The following is a 22419-nucleotide window of genomic DNA, read 5'->3' as shown; positions in this document are numbered from 1 at the left end:
CAAATACCGCGATACCGGACGTCCATTTTGGACAATGTAAGCGAAATATAATTCTAACGACCTCTAGACCCGAGGATAATATAAACCAGTATTAAATAAGGTTGGCTAGGGAAGATGCGAAAACTGGGATTGTTATGGTTGAAGGTAATATTCAAAGTTTTAAAGTTATTTTATTTTACATACACTAACCGACACGAAAAACGGGCACATTAAAATTTTCACGTATTTTAAAGCTTTATATATTGTGTAACCTTAGTGCGGAACTCAGACCTCAAAAGACCAGATGCTACGTCTTCTTTGTGTTACTCTATGGATGTGAGAGCTGGACACTAAATTCACAGACCGAAAAGAGAATAAAATCCTTCGAAATGTATGTGTACAGACGGATGCTGCGAATCTCATGGTAGAAAGGATCACCAACGATGAAGTACTCCAGCGCATGCAGAAACAAAAAGAGATACTGAACACCATTAAGGAAAGAAAAACGCAATACCTGGGTGATGTGGACACTGTGTGAGACTCCATATCGGTCCACTGGAACATAATATATAAAACTTTAAGATACATGAAAATTTTACCAAATCATTTTTCCCCAACGACAAAATCCTTGACAGCGATAGTCGAGATGTGCCTGTCATTTTAATTTCAAAGTAATTTTATTTTACAAAGAAATAAGTTGGTACAATTGGTACAATTGGAAAGCAGGAATGTAATATATTTAAAAAAAATAGTGACAAATGATTAATTCAAAATATTATGAAAAAAACTGTATAAAACTCAAAAATCTACTGTAGTTATTTTATTAAAGAAAAATAAAATCAGGGTGTGGGAATACAAAACAAACAAGAGGGTTAAACAAGGGGACCAAAACCACAAAATCTACAAAAAAGAACTATTTCATACTTTAAAATATCAAGAAACTTCCTGCATTCAAGAACATGTTTTGGTCAATTTTACGCATGTTTTATTATGAGATATTTGAGTAGGTTAATATAATAGAGAAAAATTGTGAGATATGAAAGTAGTATCAAAAAATGTAATAATACACTAAATATTCCATTTAAAATACCAAATACACTACTATTTTCAGTATGAAGCTGCAACACAGTAACGCTGAAAATAATAGCAGATGGAGCGGCTGTCTTTATGCAAAAATCCAAATTTAAAAAAAAATCCTATCACTGCTTCTCCATAAACGCCATGCCATGGCCATGAATCACCCTGTATAACCGTTTTAAACTCGCCGAATTGATGATTCACTAGTAAAAAAAACTTTTCTAGCTGTTTATAGAAACACACCGCTGTCGCTAGTGTAAAATTCTGTATAATAAATTGTGACTGTAACAAATAAAAATATATTTTGTTTTTTTTTTTCAGGTTGCCTGGGTACGAGTCGATACCCAAACCATCCTATCTATTCATCACAACGTAATCACGCAGAATCCACGAATATCACTGTCGTACAACGATCACCGTTCGTGGTATCTACATATCAAGAATGTCCAAGAGGTGGACAGGGGATGGTACATGTGTCAAGTCAACACTGATCCCATGAGATCTAGGCAAGGCTACTTACAAGTTGTCGGTAAGTTGTACTTAGAAATGTATAGTCAAAATTTTCTTTGGGCTACGTACAACAGCATGATACGGACAATGCTAGAATTAAGGGAAAAGACTGACATATCAAAATATCAAAAACTCGTCGCTTTTTTTAAACGCCAGAATGTAGGTTTTAAGCCAAAGAAGTCTAGCATTTTTACCTTCAACAAATAAATGCATTAAAATCTTCAATAATTATTGTTAATTTTCTTGTTTATTTTTATTGCTGTTAGATAAGTATTTAATAGAGATATTACAAGAATATTTTGCTTTTTTTATTAAATGAGGCGAGAAATAAGAAAAACCGAGTTAGGGAAATGGGTGAGGGAAATGGGTGAGGGAAATGGGGGGAAGAAGGAAGAAATGTAGATAATTTGACACTTTCAAATTTTTTAAAAGTCAGTAATGTTTGTATTACATATGTGGTTGTAAAGAAAATAAACTTATAGTCTAAGAGCTGGCTACATAAAAAACCCTATCATCGTTGCATGGCTAATTTTTTGTGTGAAGTATCCTTTTATGTAGCTATTATGAAATAGACATATCTGCCAGCGCGATCCCGGGGCTTAAAGTGGAGGCGGCCAATCGAAAGGGTGAAATTTTGACACTAAAAATATTATAAGATACATGAGTTATAATTGCGAAAATAGCTTCTATGTATTATTAAGAAACGTGGAAAATTGTTGGCAGACATTTTTCCAGTCGCTAAAATGCCGACAGACAACGCGAAAGAGGCATGAAATATTAAAAATTATTAAAAAATGAAATTTGAAGAATGAAAAAAATTATGGCATATTTGCATGCCTATTGGTGAAATGTCATATTTATTTATTTTAAAAGCCGTATGCAAAAGGGCAGAGAAAAAGATCGTGGCTCAATCAGCTGCAGACGGTTATCAAAAGCGCGATATTACTCTAGCGCTTTCAGGGAACCGAACGCTCGCCCCGTCATCCATTTAATTATAGATAAATCATAATATACGATTATATTATAAATATATTTTTTTTATTATTTCAATAATAATTTTTTTTGTCTTCTCTTTTGCATACGGCTTTTTAAATTAATTAACAATAAACATGACATTCCACCAATCGACATGCATGTATGCGATGATTTTCTTTTGTCAAAAGTCTATGCCTCTGTCGCGTGGTCTGCCGGCATTTCAGCCACGAGAAAAATGTCTGCCAACAATTTTACACGTTTCCTAATAATAAATATAAGCGATTTGGCAATTATAACTCGTGTACCTTATAATATTTTTAGTGTTAAAATTTAACCCTTTCGATTGGCCGCCCCCGCTTTAAGCCCCGGGATCGCGCTGGCAGACATGACTATTTCACAATGGCTACACAAAAGGATACTTCACACAAAAAATTAGCCATGTAACGATGATAAGGTTTTTTATGTAGCTAACTCTCGGTCTATTACTGTTAACTACTTCCCATATTGACTGTTTTATTTTTAGGTGACAGGATACTTTTGTTGTCACATATCATTCAATTATCTGTGACCTTTTACTGTTTCCTACAAGACATTTTATGAAATTATTTATTATGTTATATATAGCTCTATATCAAATAATAAAGATTGGATGGTTTTGCCAATTGTTTTTCAACCTGAAAAGAAATCATAATTTAAACCAGTAAATTTTAACACTTTACTTACTCTTAATGTTAACTATATTAGCATCATCAGCAGATGATTAAAAGTCAACCATTATTTACAAATTTACTTTTCAAATAAGCACTTGGTTGGTACTGACCAAGCGTGACAATATCAGCCATGCTGATATTGTCACTGATGAAATTATATTTTATCTTTATAGTATGTACCTATTAAATTTTTTGATTATGCATTTTATTTACTCACTTTTTTCGTCAAACTGCCTGAATCCATATTTGCTTTCGATCAAATCGGTGCGATAAAGCTGAGAAGTTGTAAAATGTTGTTCCGAGAGAGCTGTAATGAGTGTTATTTCAACCAACAACCACGCAATTATACTATCCTCTTCGTGTTGATTTTTTTTCGGCAATTTTATTATCCTTTGAAATTGCCACAATATAACGTGTCACCTATTTTAGGTTCTTTTTTCTTTCTCACTTAATTTTTACTACTCGAAACATCGTTACTTCCTACCAGAGACACTAACTTTATACCAGAGAATTTTATAGTTTCAACTAGCCGCGACTTCGTTCGCGTCGAATTAATCATTTGTAATGGCGATGATAAAGCAAAGCAAGAATTTCCATTCACATACAAACCGGATAAAGTTTTCTTACATTTATATCAGCATGAGAAAAAACAATATGGCGATATTATTATATTTTGGCAGTTACTAAATATGAAAGATAAAAATCATTTTCACCTCCTTAGAAGAATCTGTTTGCCAAAAATAAGCTTTTTACGTCAAGCACTTGACTTACCCAACTTTATGGAATACCCTGCATGATTTTTTAAAAAATTTCAAAATATGTAAAAAAACAAAATAAATTATCCGTGTCCAAGCGTTTTCCCGAAAGACTAACCGTTTTTAAATAACAAATATTGTAATATTTGAGGGGCGTTTTCACCGTCTTGGAATTTGAGATTCGAGAAACCCGTCCTTATCGTATCTCTACACCCGCAGTCAATCCGTTTGCCAAAAATCAGCTTTAAACGTCTAGCAGTTTAAGCAGAATCGTGATTACTCAATTAAAAAAATTTAAAATATGTAAAACAACAAAATGAAATATACGTGTTTAAGAGTTTTTTTTCCAAAAAACTCAGCGGTTTATAAATAAAAAATATTCTAATATTTGAGGGGTGGTTTTACCCCCTTAGAATTCGAGTTTCAAAAAACCCCTTCTTATCGAACCTCTACACCCTAAAGTCAATCCGTTTTCCAAAAATCAGCTTTTTACGTCAAGCGTTTTAAGCAGGATCGTGATTAATCAATGACCAGATTTTTCGAAACACCATGTATACATTTTTAAAAAATCTTAAAATATGTAAAAAAGCAAAATAAAATATACCTACGTGCTTAAGCGTATTTTCGGAAACTTGACCGTTTTTTAAATAAAAAATATTGTAATAATTGAGGGGTGGTTTCACCCCTCCTGGAACACCCTCCTGGAACCCCCTCCTGAAACCCCCTCCGAGCACCCCCTCCTGGAACCCCCTCCTGGAACTGGAATTTCGAAAAATCCATTCTTATCGAACCTCTACACCCTAAAGTCAATCCGTTTTCCAAAAATCAGCTTTTTTACGTCAAGCGTTTTAAGCAGGATCGTGATTAATCAATGACCAGATTTTTCGAAACACCATGTATACATTTTTAAAAAATTTTAAAATATGTAAAAAAGCAAAATAAAATATACCTACGTGCTTAAGCGTATTTTCGGAAACTTGACCGTTTTTAAATAAAAATATTGTAATAATTGAGGGTGGTTTCACCCTCCTGGAACACCCTCCTGGAACCCCCTCCTGAAACCCCCTCCGGGCACCCCCTCCTGGAACCCCCTCCTGAAACTGGAATTTCGAAAAATCCCTTCCTATCGAACCTCTACACCCTAAAGTCAATCCGTTTTCCAAAAATCAGCTTTTTTACGTCAAGCGTTTTAAGCAGGATCGTGATTAATCAATGACCAGATTTTTCGAAACACCATGTATACATTTTTAAAAAATCTTAAAATATGTAAAAAAGCAAAATAAAATATACCTACGTGCTTAAGCGTATTTTCGGAAACTTGACCGTTTTTTAAATAAAAAATATTGTAATAATTGAGGGGTGGTTTCACCCCTCCTGGAACCCCCTCTTGGAACTGGAATTTCGAAAAATCCCTTCTAATCGAACCTCTACACCCTACAATCAACCTGTATGACAAAATTGAGCTTCTTACGTTGAGTGGTTTGAGCAGGATCGTGATTAATCAGTAAGTCAGTCACTTAAGGATTTGATGTATTAGTATAGATAACTGCACTAGTAAAAACTCAAATACTTAGTTATTATGACAAAACCACGATTTTAGTATTATTTGAATGCGATCAATATGAACAATAACCGAGACTGCGTAAAATTCAGAGCCGGAAAGTTCTGATTTCTGTCGTACCGAGCCGTTTCTGGCAAAATTTTAAGAATATACTGAAATACACCAAACCTATAAGATAAACAATGGTGACGTAACGTCAAACGATTGTCGAATAAATATAATGTTGGTAGAAAACAAGCAACATAAAGCTGGAAAGCTAAATCATCGAAACAGCAACCCAGAAATTTTAAAAGTCCGTTTTCTCAGTCAGTCATAATTAATATCCATCACTTGCTGGTAGGTCGATAATTGAGCGATACACTTCGGGTTTTGTCATCGGCTGGACGCTAACGAATAAAATTGTTTTCCAACAAACTATTTTTCATTTATATTAACATATTAATTCATACTAACGTATAAAATCCGTCAGTCATATTCGACCTATATATTTTCATGGAAACTAACATTCCAAAAGCAGTAAAGTGCATTATGGAGACCATTGAACTTTATATGACATGTGTTATCTTTAACGTAAAATAATATTTACACTCGATTATACTTAATATTGTTTGTGTTTTAATTTAAAATTTGTTAATAAATTTGTTTTTTTAGTTTTAGATTAAAAAATATATTATGGTTATCATAGATTCTTAAATTATGAATATTGTTCAAATGTATTATACAGGGTGGAGCCTCTCATACGACGCTGAGGCTCCAAGGAGAGCGGTTGTTTATATCAAAATAAAATTTTGGTAGCATATACAGGGTTGTTCATAACATACGACACGGAGTATTGTAGCTAAATGATTAGATTTTTACAAATTGTAAGTTTTGGGTTCGTTGAAGGACTATTAGAGCTATAATTTAAAAATATTTTTACAAAATACAGAGTGTCCCAAATAAATAAAAAATATTAAAGTTGTATTTTTTTTAAATGGAACACCCTGTATATTATTACATTTTTAGTTTCTACGATTAAAATAAAGGTAAATTTGATTATGGTTTATTACACTTAAACCTTACCATTTTTGAAATATTTTCAATTTTGTGAAATTGCAGAAAAAATATAAGGCTTCATTTCTCCAAGGGTATCCAAGTTTTTAATACTAAATATTTACTGAAGTCTATTTATTGATCAGTTATTGTGTTGCAATAATAAAAATAATACTAGCTCATACAGAGTGTCTAAAAAATTATTTTAAATTATTGTTAGCTTCAAACGGCAATAACTTGTTTAATTTAAATCGAACGCCCTGTGTATTTTAGGAGAATCAGATGCACAATTTAATTGTCTATCAAATTGTATTATAATACTTTTTACCTATCTCTTCAAGTTTTCGTAGAAAATGCATTTTCTTATAATTTAGACTTCATTTATCAAATATTAATTAATTAAAGTACCCATAGAATATTGACATTTTAGATTGTTTTTAAAGCAACAAATATACAAAATGTACAGGCTAGTAATATTATCGTTTTTAGCAAAATGATAATATTACTAGCCCATTTGTATGCAAAAAGAAAACTATTTAAATCTTTATAAAAGAATATACCATTAATTAAATATACCACCATTATTTCCGCTCAAATACTACTTAATTACATACTTAATTATGTTCGTTAATAAATTATTCTAAATAAATGTGGATTTGAATCAGAAATCAATATAATAATAAGTTATATTTTTTTATATTAATATGAAAATGAATGTCTCTGTTGTTATAAATAAGCATTTGTCAAAAAATGAAATATCATTTTTAAGGTGTTACTTTTTACCACACTGTCTAATACACATACAAAATTTAGTTTTTTAGTATCTGGAGCAATTATTATTAATCAACGCAAACAGTCAATTAATGTAGTTTGAATACTGGAATCATATTAATTGGTCCTCTTTAACAAAAATTTAAACAGGTTTATTTTATTTCTTAATGAAATAAACAAACTATATCGACAATATTTGTATCTGTACTCTTCAAAAATAATCTAAAATGTCAGTATTCCATGGGTATATTGATAAATGAGTTTTAAATAACTAATTTTAGATAATGCATTTTCTACGGAAACTTGAAGAGTTAGGTAAAAAATGGCATAATACAATTTGATAGACAATTAAATGTGCATCTGATTCTCATAAAATATATAGGATGTTCCATTTAAATTAAGCAAGTTATTGCCGTTTAAAGCTAGTAATTATTTAAAATCAAATTTTAGACACTCTGTATAAGGTAGTATAATTTTTTTTATTGCAACACAATAACTGATCAATAAATAAACTTAAGTAAATATTTAATATTAAAAACTTTGATACCCTTGGAGAAATGAAGCCTTAAAATTTTGATTGCAATTTCACAAAATTGAATATATTTCAAAAACGGTATGAAAACAAATGTAATAATATACAGAGTGTTCCATTTAAAAAAGTACAACTTTAATATTTTTTATTTATTTTGGGACACTCTGTATCTTGTAAAAATATTTTTAAATTGTAGCTCTAATAGTCCTTCAACGAACCCAAAACTTACAATTTATAAAAATCTAATCGTTTAGCTACAATACTCCGTGTCGTATGTGGTGACCAACCCTGTATAGGTTAGTTTAAAACATTTAAAAAAAAAAGAGTTCTGCAGGGTGTCCCCAAAAAAAGTAAAGTATTAAAGTTGGGTTTTTTGTAATCCCTATATATTAATCGATTTTCGGATTCTAGGAAAAAAATAAAGGTGAGTTTCATTAAAGAAACATATGACTAAAATGTAAGGCAGACATATTTCCCATTTTGTAAAATTAAAGAATAAATTTTAAACTTCAATAACAGCTATTTAAATTATAGTTTACCCTGTATAGCTTCAAATTTAGTTAAAATAACCGTTGTATGTTAAATCAAATTAAAATTTGACCCGAAAAGCCATACAGGGTGAGACAAAATTAATACTGAACATTGTCCGCTTTTAAAAACATGGAAGTTTATTTTTATTTAATGAAACACCTGGTATATTATTTCTATATTCAATGAAAAATTCACATATTTGTAAAATACTATTAAGGTTGCCTACCCCTTAGACAAAGATTTTCCTAGATATTAACATTTTTATGATTTTGCGTCAGTAGATCTTAATGATATCAAAGGCTCAAAATGCTTCCTTTCCTATTCATTGCATAAAATTATTGTCTTTTCACCAGATCTTTTGATGCTAAAAGGCATATATGGAGTTTCTTTTTCTAAAAACAGCAACAATCATTTCTCTCATGTTGACAATAGTTGATGAAGTTTTGTAAACACTGTCTTTAGCATATCCAATTAAAAAAAAGTCGAGACTAGATAAATCTGGGACATTTAAATATCCAATTAATTGGTAAATGGCACATTGTGGAACTATTAGAATTATATCAATTTTCTCTGATGTAGGAATATCTGAAAATTTTATTTGTTTTAACTGATACAAGATGATATCTAGTCGTTAAAGTTGAACTAATGTGATAGCTATGTTGAAGTAACGCCAGACATATCACAGCCACCTAGATTTTATCAAATAACAAATATTTACTGACACTAAATCATAAAAATGAAAATATTTAAGAAAATCTTTTTCTAAGGATTGGGCAACCTTAATAGTATAGACCATCATTAGGACATCGACTTCAGGACAGTTCTTGTATTTATAATTTTTTTTTAAGGTTGAATTTCTTTTTTATTTATTTGGTAATATCTCTGAAACTATTGAAAGATATTTACTAATATCTTAGGATTTTGTAAAGTGATCTGAAAGAATTTATTAAAAAAAATCTATTTAAAGAAAACAACCCGATTCACTCAATCTTTTTTGAGCAACCCTATAGAAGTTAAAATATTTTCCTGAAATACATCCTCGTACATACTATAGGTCCTCACAATAGGAACTGACTTCAAATCCAAAGAGGCAATAGAGAAAGGCGGAAATATCCTCTATTATAGATACGGGTCAACACCAGTGTCAGGTCTAAGGAGAAAATAAGTTACAGAGGTGGAGAAAATGGAGACAGATCCTCCAGCCTACACCTCACGGGTACCTCAGCCGGAGGCAAGCTCCTCGACTGCAAAGGGCACGGAGGGCTATACTCCAACTGTGGAAAGGTGTGTACCCTCGAAAGAACTGTTGTCAGAGGATGGGAAATACCCTGTCCCCTCTACGACAGAGGTATGATGGGTTATAGACTGTGATAACTCAAGGAATGGGACACAATAGATCTCTAAGGTCGCAGTGATTAACCCCCCTCTCACTTAGTCTACATTCATTCATTCATACTTTAGGTTTTCGCGTAAACAAAATGCTCAAGTTATTTTTTATAGGAGCTACAGAGGCCTGACGCATTTTTGTCAGACCCTGTATATTTAATATTTCATATTCATGATAGGTGCCCGGTGGCGTAGAGGTACAGGCTCTCGTCTACCAATCTCAAGGTATGGGTTCGATTCCCACACCCGGCATTCCATCAGCCGACTATTTTTATTAAAATAAAAATAGTTTGGGTACCTAGGTCGACTCAGCCTTAAATGAGTATTTGGGATTTATAATCCTGAGGTAATAATAGGCGATTGAAGCGTAGTGCTAGCCACATTACCTTCCTTGTATACCGAACGGCTCTAGTATATCAAGCTGTACCTTGCTACTCCCAAGGCGCTAAACTCTATATACGGGAGCTATTATTGTTATTATTATATTCATGATAACTTATCATCAATTTATAATTTGGATATAAAAAGCCAATATTGCTATCAATATAACATTTACATTTTTTCCTCCCATTAACAGCTCGTTAAGTATATTTCTAAACCAGCCAGAACAACTTTTGAAAATAAAAGCCCTAAAGAGGCGAAATAAAGGCGTTTTGTACCGGTAAATTTCGACACGCAACCGGGTCTCGTGTCAGTCACACCTCAGCACAGCTTAGGAGTTCTTGTTTGATTTTCTTTCCCAATAAAAAGAAATGAAAATACCTAAGTTTGTTGTAGAGAGAGGGCGTTAAATACCCCGTTTAAAATAACTAGACAAATCGAAAATGTTCTAGTTTAGAGCAGAGTTTTGGTGAAAATCGATAAAATGTATGAAGATTTGTAGTATTTTGTTAATATCTCTCTCTCTGTCTTTATTCCTACAAGAGGAACGTAGTGGTCAGGTGATGTGTGAGGTTTCTCTCAATAGATGTCATCCACAGAGTCAAATCCCTCAAGTGGCAATTGGCAGGACACCTGGCAAAAGAACGGACAATAGATGGACCACAAAAATTACAGCATTCCAAGAGGAATTAAGAGACCTAGAACAAGACCAAACCTGAGATGCGACCATGATATTAGAAAATTAGCAAGGATAACTTGGGCCCGCATAGCCAACAATAGACAACAATGAGCCCAACTACAAAGATAGTATCTAAACATGTGATGGAAGCTACACCATAATTGGAAATGATTGAATAAGCTGAGAACGATGATAATGATAATGATTTTTGGTGTAGTATATTTCGACCCCAGAAACACGTCTACGAGTTTTTTTGAGAGAGAGAAAATTGAAAATTTTGAATTTTTTTAAATATTTCTTTATTCATTTTAAGTTTAAAAACCAAAATATCTTGATAATATGGCAACCCACAGGTAGTTACAAATTATTAAATTTCCAAGAAAGAAAGCCCGGAAAAGATCCCTAAAAATACTTTCTTTTTAATTTTCAAAGAAAAATAACTCGGTTATTTTGGAGTTATTTCAAAAAACGGCAAAGAGAAAAGTTCTTTCTTTTATCGATATCTACCAGCACTGAAAATATTTGCACTTACTTAAGACTCATCCTGTATAAAAATGTTTCATTTCTCATATTTATCCCATTAGTCGGACTAAATTTTATGACAATCATAGTTTTTTTCCAAAGAATGTATTTTACCTGTTTCAATAGCATTATTCAGAAAGATATATTTTTAATTACATATGTTGCGAGTCATAGCTACGATTTAATATTACTGTAAAACAATCTATCTATATTGTACGTCCTAATTGACAGGGCATGTTTTCGATTAATGATTGATGCCTGTAATGGATATATATTCCAATAACTCACTCGTCTCGCAATATCAGTGCTTAGGTTAGTGGACTAAATACGTTTTCTCTGTAATAATTATTCTGTCGCTCAAATCTATGGCAAAATCATTACTAGAATACGCAATCGATGTAGAATGTAGAATTTTTGGGAGGGGGTTAATCACCGCGACCTTGCAGATCTATTGTGTCTCCCCTTTCTTCAGTTATAACGAGTTATAACTCATCATACAGTCTCAGGGCTTCGACAAAAGCCAGTATCTTGTCGTGTAGACGCTGATGACTCGAGTGATGAGGTGTTCTGGTATTTCCCCATTTTCCCCACAGTGTCGAATCACGGAAAATATTTGATGACACAAAAAGACACAGGAGAGAATTTCTAAAGATGATTTATGTTAAAAAAAATCCGGAGTCTATGAATGATAGAAAGGACAAAAATTTAAATCAAATATATTATAATCTTTTAAACTATGTTCTGATTGTTCTTTTATTTAAAATCAAACTATAAGAAGTAATTAGAGCATCTATTCCATACTGGAAAAAAACGTTCTTTTCAACACTTTATCGATAGAGGATATATAAATTAGTTTTAGTACAATAAATCCACGGGCAAGCAATGTTGGTAAATGCAAATCGGCTTAAAAATGACATTTAAAACAAAATGTTATGTTTTTTTTTTCTTTCACAAATTTATATTGTTTGACTAACTTTAGTGAATATTATATCATTATGCTGTGATAGATTGTGTGTTTCGTTTTTGGATATGAATTTTTGTCAATTCTGTAGTAGTAAGTATTAAAAAATAATTTTCAAGCATTTTATAAACTTAAAAAATAAATGAGAAGAAATGATTTTGATAACAGCAAGATCTTATGATATGAAAATTGCTTCACAAGTGGCTTATTATTTGTTTTTCATTTATTTATATAACTCATTAAGCTCTTAATGATCTATCTGTTTGTTTTGTAATTATTTGAAAATATTTTTTAACTTTTTAACATACATTTTTAGCCGACCATACCAACAGGTATGGTAGGCTATTAAGATCGACAAAAAAAGTTTTTTTAATTTCACTCAAAATGAAACTTCTGGTATTAGATGTTATAAAGGTACGCAAGATATACACTATATAATTTAAGGTGTTATTAAGATCCATTATATAACCAATAATACTATAAGTTATATAATTGTTTCCTCAAATCGTTTTTTTACACCTTTCAAATGTTTGCATGCTTTATATAACCTGTAGTTACCGAATATCAAACCTAATGACATAACCTTAAGTTTTTAATATAATCACAACAAATAATATATTAGCAAGCAAAGCAATTCGGTATTATAATGAATGATAAAAAAATAAACTGGGCAAAACACAAAAATACATTTACATTCAAAAGAAAGGTTCTTCAGAATTTTTTAAAAAATAGGAATCATTCAAACTACATCTACCAACATTGAAAGTCAACATGCAAATTTACCATCCACAAGCAGAGATCAGGATCAACCTGAGATATTTCCAACAGAAAGTTGCCAAAACGATCAGAAACGGGAAGATGCCTGGTTAAGGCATTCTCTAACATAAGAGAATGAGCTTTGCGCTTTAACATTACACATTTTGCACTTAAAGAGCTTTTTTCTATAGTCAATTCATTCATAACTGTTCTACCAAAGTACCAAAGGACCCTAGGACTCTTTTGCAAACTCCTACCACTTTAAATATAGATCAAATTGAACCAAAACATTATTATTTCAATTTTATGAGGTTATGTTTTGTTTTCTGCACATTTTCTGTCAAATCCCTGTAATGTCAAACTTCGTTCGCAGGGAGTCGCTACAGTCGACACCACGGGTTACGTAAAGGTTTTCTGGGTGACTAAAAGTAGCCATAAACACCCCGGCATTTATAATGGTGATTTGTATCACCTTTAGTTGTATAAAACACTAAAATTGGTGTTTTAAATAACCCAAACTCATTTACGCAACCTTAAGTAACCAAATTTATATAATGGTTGATGAGTATGTTATACACCCTAAAGTAATATATAGCACTTTAAATATAATGGACGCCATTATTATTGATGTCTTCATTTTTGGCTACAATGAGTATTTCTAAGATAACGTTGAAAACTGGTACAAAACTATATTTTGGCCAGTTGCCAGATATTTCTAGGTATTAAAAAAGTCGTATGTTCTATTATTTATATTAATAAATTTGACTTTCATTAGAAAAATTTTACCATATTTTTTTTGTCTATAAAAAAATCTATTAAATAATTCTGCTTTTGGGGGCGCATGTGTTTTTTGGAGGTAAAATTGATTTTCACACAGTAAATTTAATATCGCATATGTATTTAGTACTCTGGCTAGGCACAATAGATTTTCTTAAGCCAGTAATTTCTATAAAGTCATTGGCATAACGCAAACGCTTTTGTAGGCTATGACAGGGATGGCATCATTTTGTCTCTTGTGTCTGGTCTGGATTATCTGCGTAGGACAACTTGGAGCAATAAGATAATATCTTCTTTTTATGTTAAAAAAAGAGGCAAATATGAAAGCAGTTAGTCAGAAAGTAAGAAGTTTATTTTCAAAAATCGCGCATGCGCGATATTTCTATGGAGGTAATCTCTGCGAACCTTCTCAACACCACTATATAACTATTATATACCCTTTTTCAGTTTAATAGCGGTAACTCGATAGGATATATAAAGGTATTGAGAAAGTTTTCAGGACTTTGGTTGCACACCTAAAGTGTTGAGGATTACCACCGGAACAGTTATAAAAGGCACCGTTTAGGGCATATAAGTGTTATATAATGGTTACCAATAACTCACGACAACCATTCTAGATGCGTATAGGTGATATGTGTATAATATGGTGTTGGGAAGTTTTCTAACACACTTATAAAACAAAAAATGTTTCTTGGGAAATGACCTAAATACAAAATATTTTCATGGTGTCTGTTTATCTGTCCGTCTGTCTGTAACACGATAACTCAAAAACCGCTAAACAGATTTTAACCAAATTTGGCACAAAAATACTGTGGCACCCGAGATTATGGCCATTAGTTTTTGGTGGGGGTGGGGGTTTGTAAGGTAAAAATTTTAAAAAATCGTAACTCCAAAATTACAGTAGCTAGCGAAACGTGGTTTTCAATTTAAGATTAGGAATAATATTTCCAACAAAACTTTTAATAACATCAAAATCAGTCAAAGTCGCAGTTTTTGAGATAAAACAAAATTGGAAAAATTCCTTTACTTTGAAACTAAAAGAACTGCCTACCAACTTTTTATTAACATATTTTGGTATGGGCGGCTATACGTGCCTCCCGGCGACAATTTTTCAAAATAGTAGTGAATAAAGTTTATACATTGTTGTAGATATATAACACTGATGACGGCTGTATTGTTGGCCAAAACGTTTGTCCATAGACTAAATACAGATTTTTAAACAAAAAAAAACATAATTCAGCGTTTTCGGAACCTAAAGTCCCAAGAAAATGAATTTAAGTATATTTACGGTTAGTTTATGCCGATCTTTCTAGACTAGGTTAGTCCCTAATAATCAGTAATTGATAGAGCTTTTTTCCAAAAATCCAGGGCCTATGCGAAAAACATTGTTAATCAAAGCATTATTTTGAAATCCATTTGGAAAATGAAATTTTTTACCTTTTTAATTATTGAAATGTATACCAGCCTCTTTGTGTGTTCGGCAGAACCTTTAATTAACGTGATTTGAAATTACACGAACATATTAATCAGGGAATGAACAATCAAGCTATATTTTTAAGAAATTCACAAATTTTGCAACATGCGCAACCATCATAGGCGTATTGAAAATACCAGACACAAAAGTCGGCGGTGGTCGGCAATCACCTGTTTTTTACATTTTATATTGTGACATCATTTGGAAGAGCTCAATAGAAATATAAAAGAACTAAACCTTGTTGGGAAAGCAATTAGACATTCGTTGTTGGCTGCTTTAAAGTTGTCCACCAGCCTTGGATTTTGTGGATTTGCAGTGACTGCTTGATGTGCTCTATGCTTTTGTTCGAACAAAGCCTGTATATGTGGTTGATTTTTCGTTAAACCAGTCTGGTTGTTTCTTTTTGTTGGATTTTCCCAGTATTTCTTCGCTGGTATTATAAATCGCATCCCTCAATTGTGTCCAGCCTCAGAGGTTATCGGTGGAAGTGCTTCTCTGATGGCTTCCCGGAGGGCATTGGCGGTGTCGTTGTTCGTTAGACTCCGTACGTTTAATCTGGTCATGTTGTTTTGCTTTTTGCAGTGTGAATGTTTGGATTTTAATTGAAGTTTCATTTTCGAAACTACAAGTCGGTGGTCAGTACCACATTCGGCATCTATTCTGGCTTTTGTAAGTCTGACATCTTTCAGATGCTTTCTTCAAACGATGACGTGGTCCAATTGATGCCAGTGGCCTGATCTGGGATGTTTCCAGGTACCTTTAAACTTGTCTTTCAGGTTGAACCATGTATTGATGAAGCAAAGGTTGTACTCTGTGCATGTTGTTAGCAAGCGTTCACCGTTGCTATTTACGTTTCCCATTCCATGTTTTCCCAATACGTCTGGCCATATTTCGTGCTGATTGCCGACACGTGCATTAAAGTCACCTAGCAAGATGATTCGCTCCTGCTGTGGAATTCGTTGAATAGCATTTTGTAGATCTTGGTAAAATTTATCCTTATCCTCAACCTTAGCGGCTAGGGTGGGAGCGTAGGCACTAATGATATTGACGTAAGTTTTATCTGATATGGGGTACCTTAGGGTCATGAGATGTTCGGAGACTCCAATGGGCACATCTGTTAAACTGGTGGCGATTTCGTTTTTGACAACAATGCCTACGCCATGAATTCTACTGTGTGTGGCAGGGTGACCCTTCTAAAAGAAGGTGTAATGCTCCTCCGTCAGACTACCTTCATCTGCAAAGCGGGTTTCGCTAAGAGCGGCAACATCTATACTTAGCCGGTGGAGCTCCTGTGAGACCAGAGCAGTTCTTCTTTCTGGTCGATTAGAGTTTGTCCTGTCTAGGAGAGTGCGGACGTTCCACGCCGCAAACGTGAAACATTGATGCTGCTTAATTCTCCGATGATACGCTCGAGTAGGTACCCCCTCCCGGAGATCCGATCGAGGGGGTATTTTACCTCCGGACGATGATTTTGTCCCACTCGAATGTTCCATCTTTGATGAGTGTTAGCTGCGTAAAAGGGTTAAACTGTGACTGTTATGTTTGAGTACGATACCAAAAAAGAAGAACATGATAATCATGACGATAAAATAAATAGATTTAACCCCTTAATAAAAGTCTTTGTAATAATATTAAATGATGCCTATTAATACTTTCGCGCAGTGCCGAATCAGTATATCTAAACCTAAACAAAGGTTATAAAATTACGCAGTTACTCCATTATCTTCCACACTATAACTTAATTTCGCATGATATTAACCGGTCTGTTTAGCGACTACCATTTCTATTATCCTTTCTATTCTAGTTTAGTAATTTTAGGTCCGAATTACGAGTCGATATGTTGATATAATAAACTAGCGCGGAGGCCGCACATTATTCCAACAATTTAGAGATATTTAGCCGCAAACTAAATTAGCGATGCTACGGTCATAATTAGATTTTCGTTTTGCCCTGGCCTCTGCTAACTAGCGCTGGAAAATTATAAAACGAAATATGTTATTCTTTGCGAACGTGATTCTGTTTCAAAACTTTGTAGAAGTTCGTTTAAAAATTGATTCGATCAATACAGCACGCTTAATATGGAGAGCTGTGTTTTCTATTTCTATATTTTTATTTAGCTTCTATTCAAAATATTGTGTTTTTTCTTAATATAGATTTGGTGCATTTCAGTTGATTTCAACAAATTCCGACCGCAGCGTTTCAACGGCAAAAATCAGAAATTATCAGGCCGCCCTCATGTTGATCGCATTAGAATAATATTGAATTCGTGGTTTTGTCATAACATTTAAGTATTTTAGTTTTTTGCTAGTGCAGGTATTGAGACTATAAAACACTCAGGTCCGAGGTTTGTGTGATGTAACGCTATTTCGGGCAGTGAAAAAGAATTCGAACTAGGCGTAGCCGCGCCGCGCCGCGGCCGTCCCGTCCGGCGTCCGTCACCATCGTGTTGTGAACTAAAACTATTTAAAATATCTGTTTAAAATATCTAACTACAACTATTCGAGAACACTAGTTTTTCTCAAACAGATACGTCTATAAAAACCGTTGACGTTCAATTACATTTTTGAATTTGAGTTCAACAATTACTTAATAAGGTATAACCAAAAAACTTCAAACTTTCTTCTTCTGTATGATTATTTTTAATTTTTACGTATTTTATGTTTATTTATGTTAAGTTGTATGGGTCCATTGGTCCCAATTCATTGATTTGGAAAATAGTCATTTAAGAAAATTCTAATATTTTTTAAGTGTGTTTATACTGAAAGTATATTTTCCGTAAAGTATCTAAAGGAATCTCTATATAAAGAATGTATTGGTGGCTCCCAAAATAAAACAAGAGTCAGATAGCAGTAAAATTTTAATACTTTTTTAGCTTCTTTTATTATGAATCATGGCCTGTTAATAAAAATGATTTTTTAATGAAAACTTTTAAATATTGCAGTAAACAGTGCAAATAAATATATAGTGATATATATTTTTGAAAAACTTATAGCAAGCCCAATCATATAATTTATAAATATACAGGGTGTTCTATTTAACAAAACATAACTTTAGTTCATAACTTCAAAAATATTCTTCTCGTAGAATAAAATACAATTTTTACCTTCTCGATACCTTTAACAATAATAGAGTGTCGCAAATTGCAAAATTTTCAAAAAGACCCTGTTGCTCGGAAACGCAAAAGGGCTATGAAAGGGCTATGAAAATGTTGTTCCCAGTATCTTCCGTTTGACAAAAACAATGGGACAGGTTTGTGCAAACCGCATCCTCCTATCTTTGTTAACAACGGAAATATAGTATGATTTCAATCAAAATGGGACACCCTGTACAATAAAAATGATTGCATTCATATGCCGTTGCAACAGATATAATCTGTCCAACGACAAGATCCTTGACAGTGATAGATGTGTCTGTCATTTTAATTTCAAATTAGTTTATTTTATTTTACAACGAAATAAATTGGTACAATTGGAAGGCATAGCAGGAAATTAATATATTTAAAATTTGACTGAAAAGTGATTACTTCAACATATTGTGAAAAAAAACTTATAAAACTGAAAAAATGTAACAGAGTTAATTTATTAAAAAAAAACGGTATGTGTTAATACAAAACAAACAAGAATAAACCACCACATACCAAAAAAATATAAAAAAGAACTATTTCTGACTTTCAAGCTTCAAGAAACTTCCCGCGTTTATTATTATATTTATCAATACAACTTATGTACAAATACAAATTTGTAATATTCCACAGGAATAAATAAAACAACCTAAATAAAACAAGCTATTTTAATAATAATAACACTAACACACAACACCAATTTTAATACCTTGCTTAATTTTTTAAACCAGTACCTTTTGTCACTATTTTTATGTAGTACTAAAATCCATTATTTACCTATCGTACGATGTCGATATAGGGAAACCTACTCCAGTTTTTAGTATATGTTTAGTAAAATCTTTGTACCATATACGAGATGCACTTATCTACGACGAGATGGTATACAAACTTTATTGATGGTAACTTTATTGATGTATAAGACTTTCTCCCTCGGCAGCGCGTATTAACTATTATAAACTCTGCTCTGGGTCTACCGTTAATTTTCCCTCGATTTTTCCTGCACTTGATTTCAAAAGACACAAAACACACGTAATAACACGAATCAAAATGCATCATCTTCCAAAACGCAGGTAGTTGACATATGTTGACACAAAATTATAACCTATAATTTGGCAAGACTTTGACAAGCCTCAAAAATCTAAAGGCAAGTTCATACGCATCGGCGTCCATTTGTGGTTCCGTTCCAATCCATCGTTCCGTCAAACCAATAAAATTGAAATATGATCTGTCATTTTTGAAATAAACCAATAAATCTGATTTATATTTAAACCTATACATAATTTTAACTAAACTAACTAAAAATATTAGAAACTTTTTTTAGTAAAATAAATAGATTGGTATGGGACGTTATCTGCTTTTCTTCTGTCATCGTTTGTCGAAATCTTACCTGAGAAAAAAAAACAGAATATACCCATGTATAAAGAGGAATATTATAATCAAAAATTGGGGTTTCTAATCCTTGACTATAATGCCAAATTATGTAAACGATTGATGAATATGTTTAAAAAATGTTTAAACTAAACTAATAGAAACCAAAATGGACTCCCAGAAATTGCAAATAGACTCTTCGAAATCTAACCAATTAAGAAATTATAATTAATAAGCAAAGCCACAAACATGACAATGAAACCGTAGTCGTTAATTTACAAATTTGGTTATAATATCGATATCCACTGCTGAATCTAATTACTACGCCTCTTATCTCTGGTCGGGAGGTCGTTATAATGAACTTGTAAACGTATCTGAACTATCTAATATCTAACCGTATAGTTAAGTCTGTTGATTCCAGGGTATAATTAATCATGATATTTAAGATATTTAATTAAGTTTCAATACTATTTGAATGTCAGTTTAACTGTTAATATTGTTATTAGGAAAAACATATTTGGTAACGAATTTAAAATAATAAAACTGATTTAGTAAAATTAGGTATTAAATTGTAATCGCATACGATCGAATAAAAAACGGCGTCAAAAACGGCTAGGGAATGACTATCGATGATAATTTGGCTAGGTCGAGTCCTATACTTTATTTACTCTTCTTTAGATTTAATGGCGCTTACTGCCTATTGCTCTCAAGAAGGTTCTAACTTGTTTTACATTGAGTAAAAATTACTTTTAAATGGTATAGTATAGTTTAAAACTCGCCAAAAACTATTTTTTGGAAATGGATTTGTGTTCTATACTTTTAAAGGATAGCCTTTATCAATCAAAGAGACGTTTCGTGCACTAGGAACTCCATCATCACTGGCAAAACAATTGTCAGATTTAATGAGCCTTCGGAGCATCGTAACTCGCGCCCTATGTAAACTAGGGGGCTGAAACTTGTTGATGAAACTTACGATGTAAACTTGAGACTTGTGAATTGTAGATTCATGATATTTTGACGACATTTCGTGCACTGCGAAATCTCATTATCAACGAATCAAGTCAAAAAATCGTCCGATTTAAATGAAATTTGGTACGTCGATAGATTGGACCAAGGCCAACTGAACCGTGTACGACACGTGCCACTGGGACAGTTAATTTTAACGTAAGAAGCGTCAAAAGTTGATGTCGTCTATTCGCGACCAAATTTGGAGGGTAGACAATGTGAGTGACATGAGGGTGCCACACAGTCCAACCCTGCAAAGTTGGATACGACGTTTCGTTTCCACAGTTTCGTTCTTCACCAGGGTGGGACTAACGATTCGATATTAAAGAAAAATGTGGGACAATACCGACATAATTAGGGACGGGTTACAAGACGACGCCCTCGACATTTCGAAAAGATGCTTCTAAATGGACGAAATCATCAGGAATTTTCTTAATTATGGGTCGATTGGAATCAAACTCGGTACTCGGTGGATAGAGGTACCCGAATGGAGTCTTCAGACAGACGGACAGACAGACAGACGAAAGTAAGAAGAAGTTTCATTTAAAATATGCGCACATGATATAGTGCACACCCAGTTTTTTTAGCGTTAGTTATTTATGTAATATTTAAAGTAACTTTGACCTTAAAATATTCTTTTGATTTGCTAAGGGCGCTTAGAAGGAAATTATAATAAATTAACACAGGACGTAGTAATAGTTAAAAAAGTAGGACATACTAATAATAACACAGACGTAATCGATTATTTAACAGTATCTATACAAAAATATAAAAAATTATTCTATTAAGTCTGTGATCAAAACAAACAGTAAATAAACAAAAGGCTGTTTACATTTGGCTTATACAGAGTGTCAAAAAAATAGAGTATCTAGATTAGGCATTAAAATGTGTGTAAGAGTACCAGATTTCATGAAAAATGTTTTTAAAAATGAACAAAATATATTATTTTTGTTTAACTTTTCGAGGGCTGTAATTTCTTCGGAGGGCATTTTAGCGCATATTATATTCATAAGAACTTTTTGTTTTATTTTTATCTGTGGAATCACCCACCGAAGTTAGACACACTATTTTTTGACACCCTGTATATGCTAGGTCCTAGATATCTTTTATGTCTGTCTATTATTTTAATACATACTCGTTCGCAAAAAATACCCTATTTTCATTAAAATTATTAAATTTTAAACAAAGACTAAAAAATGACATGAACTTAACCAAAAATATCGCCTGATTGACACATCAGACACATAATATTATACAACTTATCAGAACGAAATATCGACTAAATAAACCAAAACCAAAACCAAAACAGGCATCCTGCCGTGTACGTCAAAACAAAATACACGACACGAACGTCGATTTATAAAACAGGAGAGACAAAAAACAAGAAACAAGTATTCAAAATGCGGCGCAAGTAGATCAATCGATTGACGGAGCAATGTCTCTAATTCGGCCCGACCTTTTAACTTTTGCTTGCCGAATGCAGCAGGCAAAATCAATAGCGCTAAAAGGAAACGAAGAAACTCTTTTTCTAGATTGCCACGGGATATATTCGAAAA

General features: G+C 32.7%; 1 protein-coding gene across 1 annotated transcript in view; it reads left to right on the top strand.

The window, feature by feature from the left end:
• LOC115878441 (lachesin) overlaps positions 1-22419 on the top strand; it is a 257713-nt gene that overhangs the window by 44680 nt on the left and 190614 nt on the right. Inside the window, exon 2 of the mRNA XM_030894951.1 lies at positions 1378-1585. Within this exon, the coding sequence (XP_030750811.1) occupies positions 1378-1585 (208 nt within the window). The remainder of the gene's footprint in view (positions 1-1377; positions 1586-22419) is intronic.

This window comes from Sitophilus oryzae, unplaced genomic scaffold (genome assembly GCF_002938485.1).
Source record: "Sitophilus oryzae breed Bouriz unplaced genomic scaffold, Soryzae_2.0 scaffold_1512_pilon_pilon, whole genome shotgun sequence".
NCBI lineage: Eukaryota > Metazoa > Arthropoda > Insecta > Coleoptera > Curculionidae > Sitophilus > Sitophilus oryzae.
Note: the sequence above shows the minus strand (reverse complement) of the source record. Positions and strands in the feature narration are given on the sequence as shown.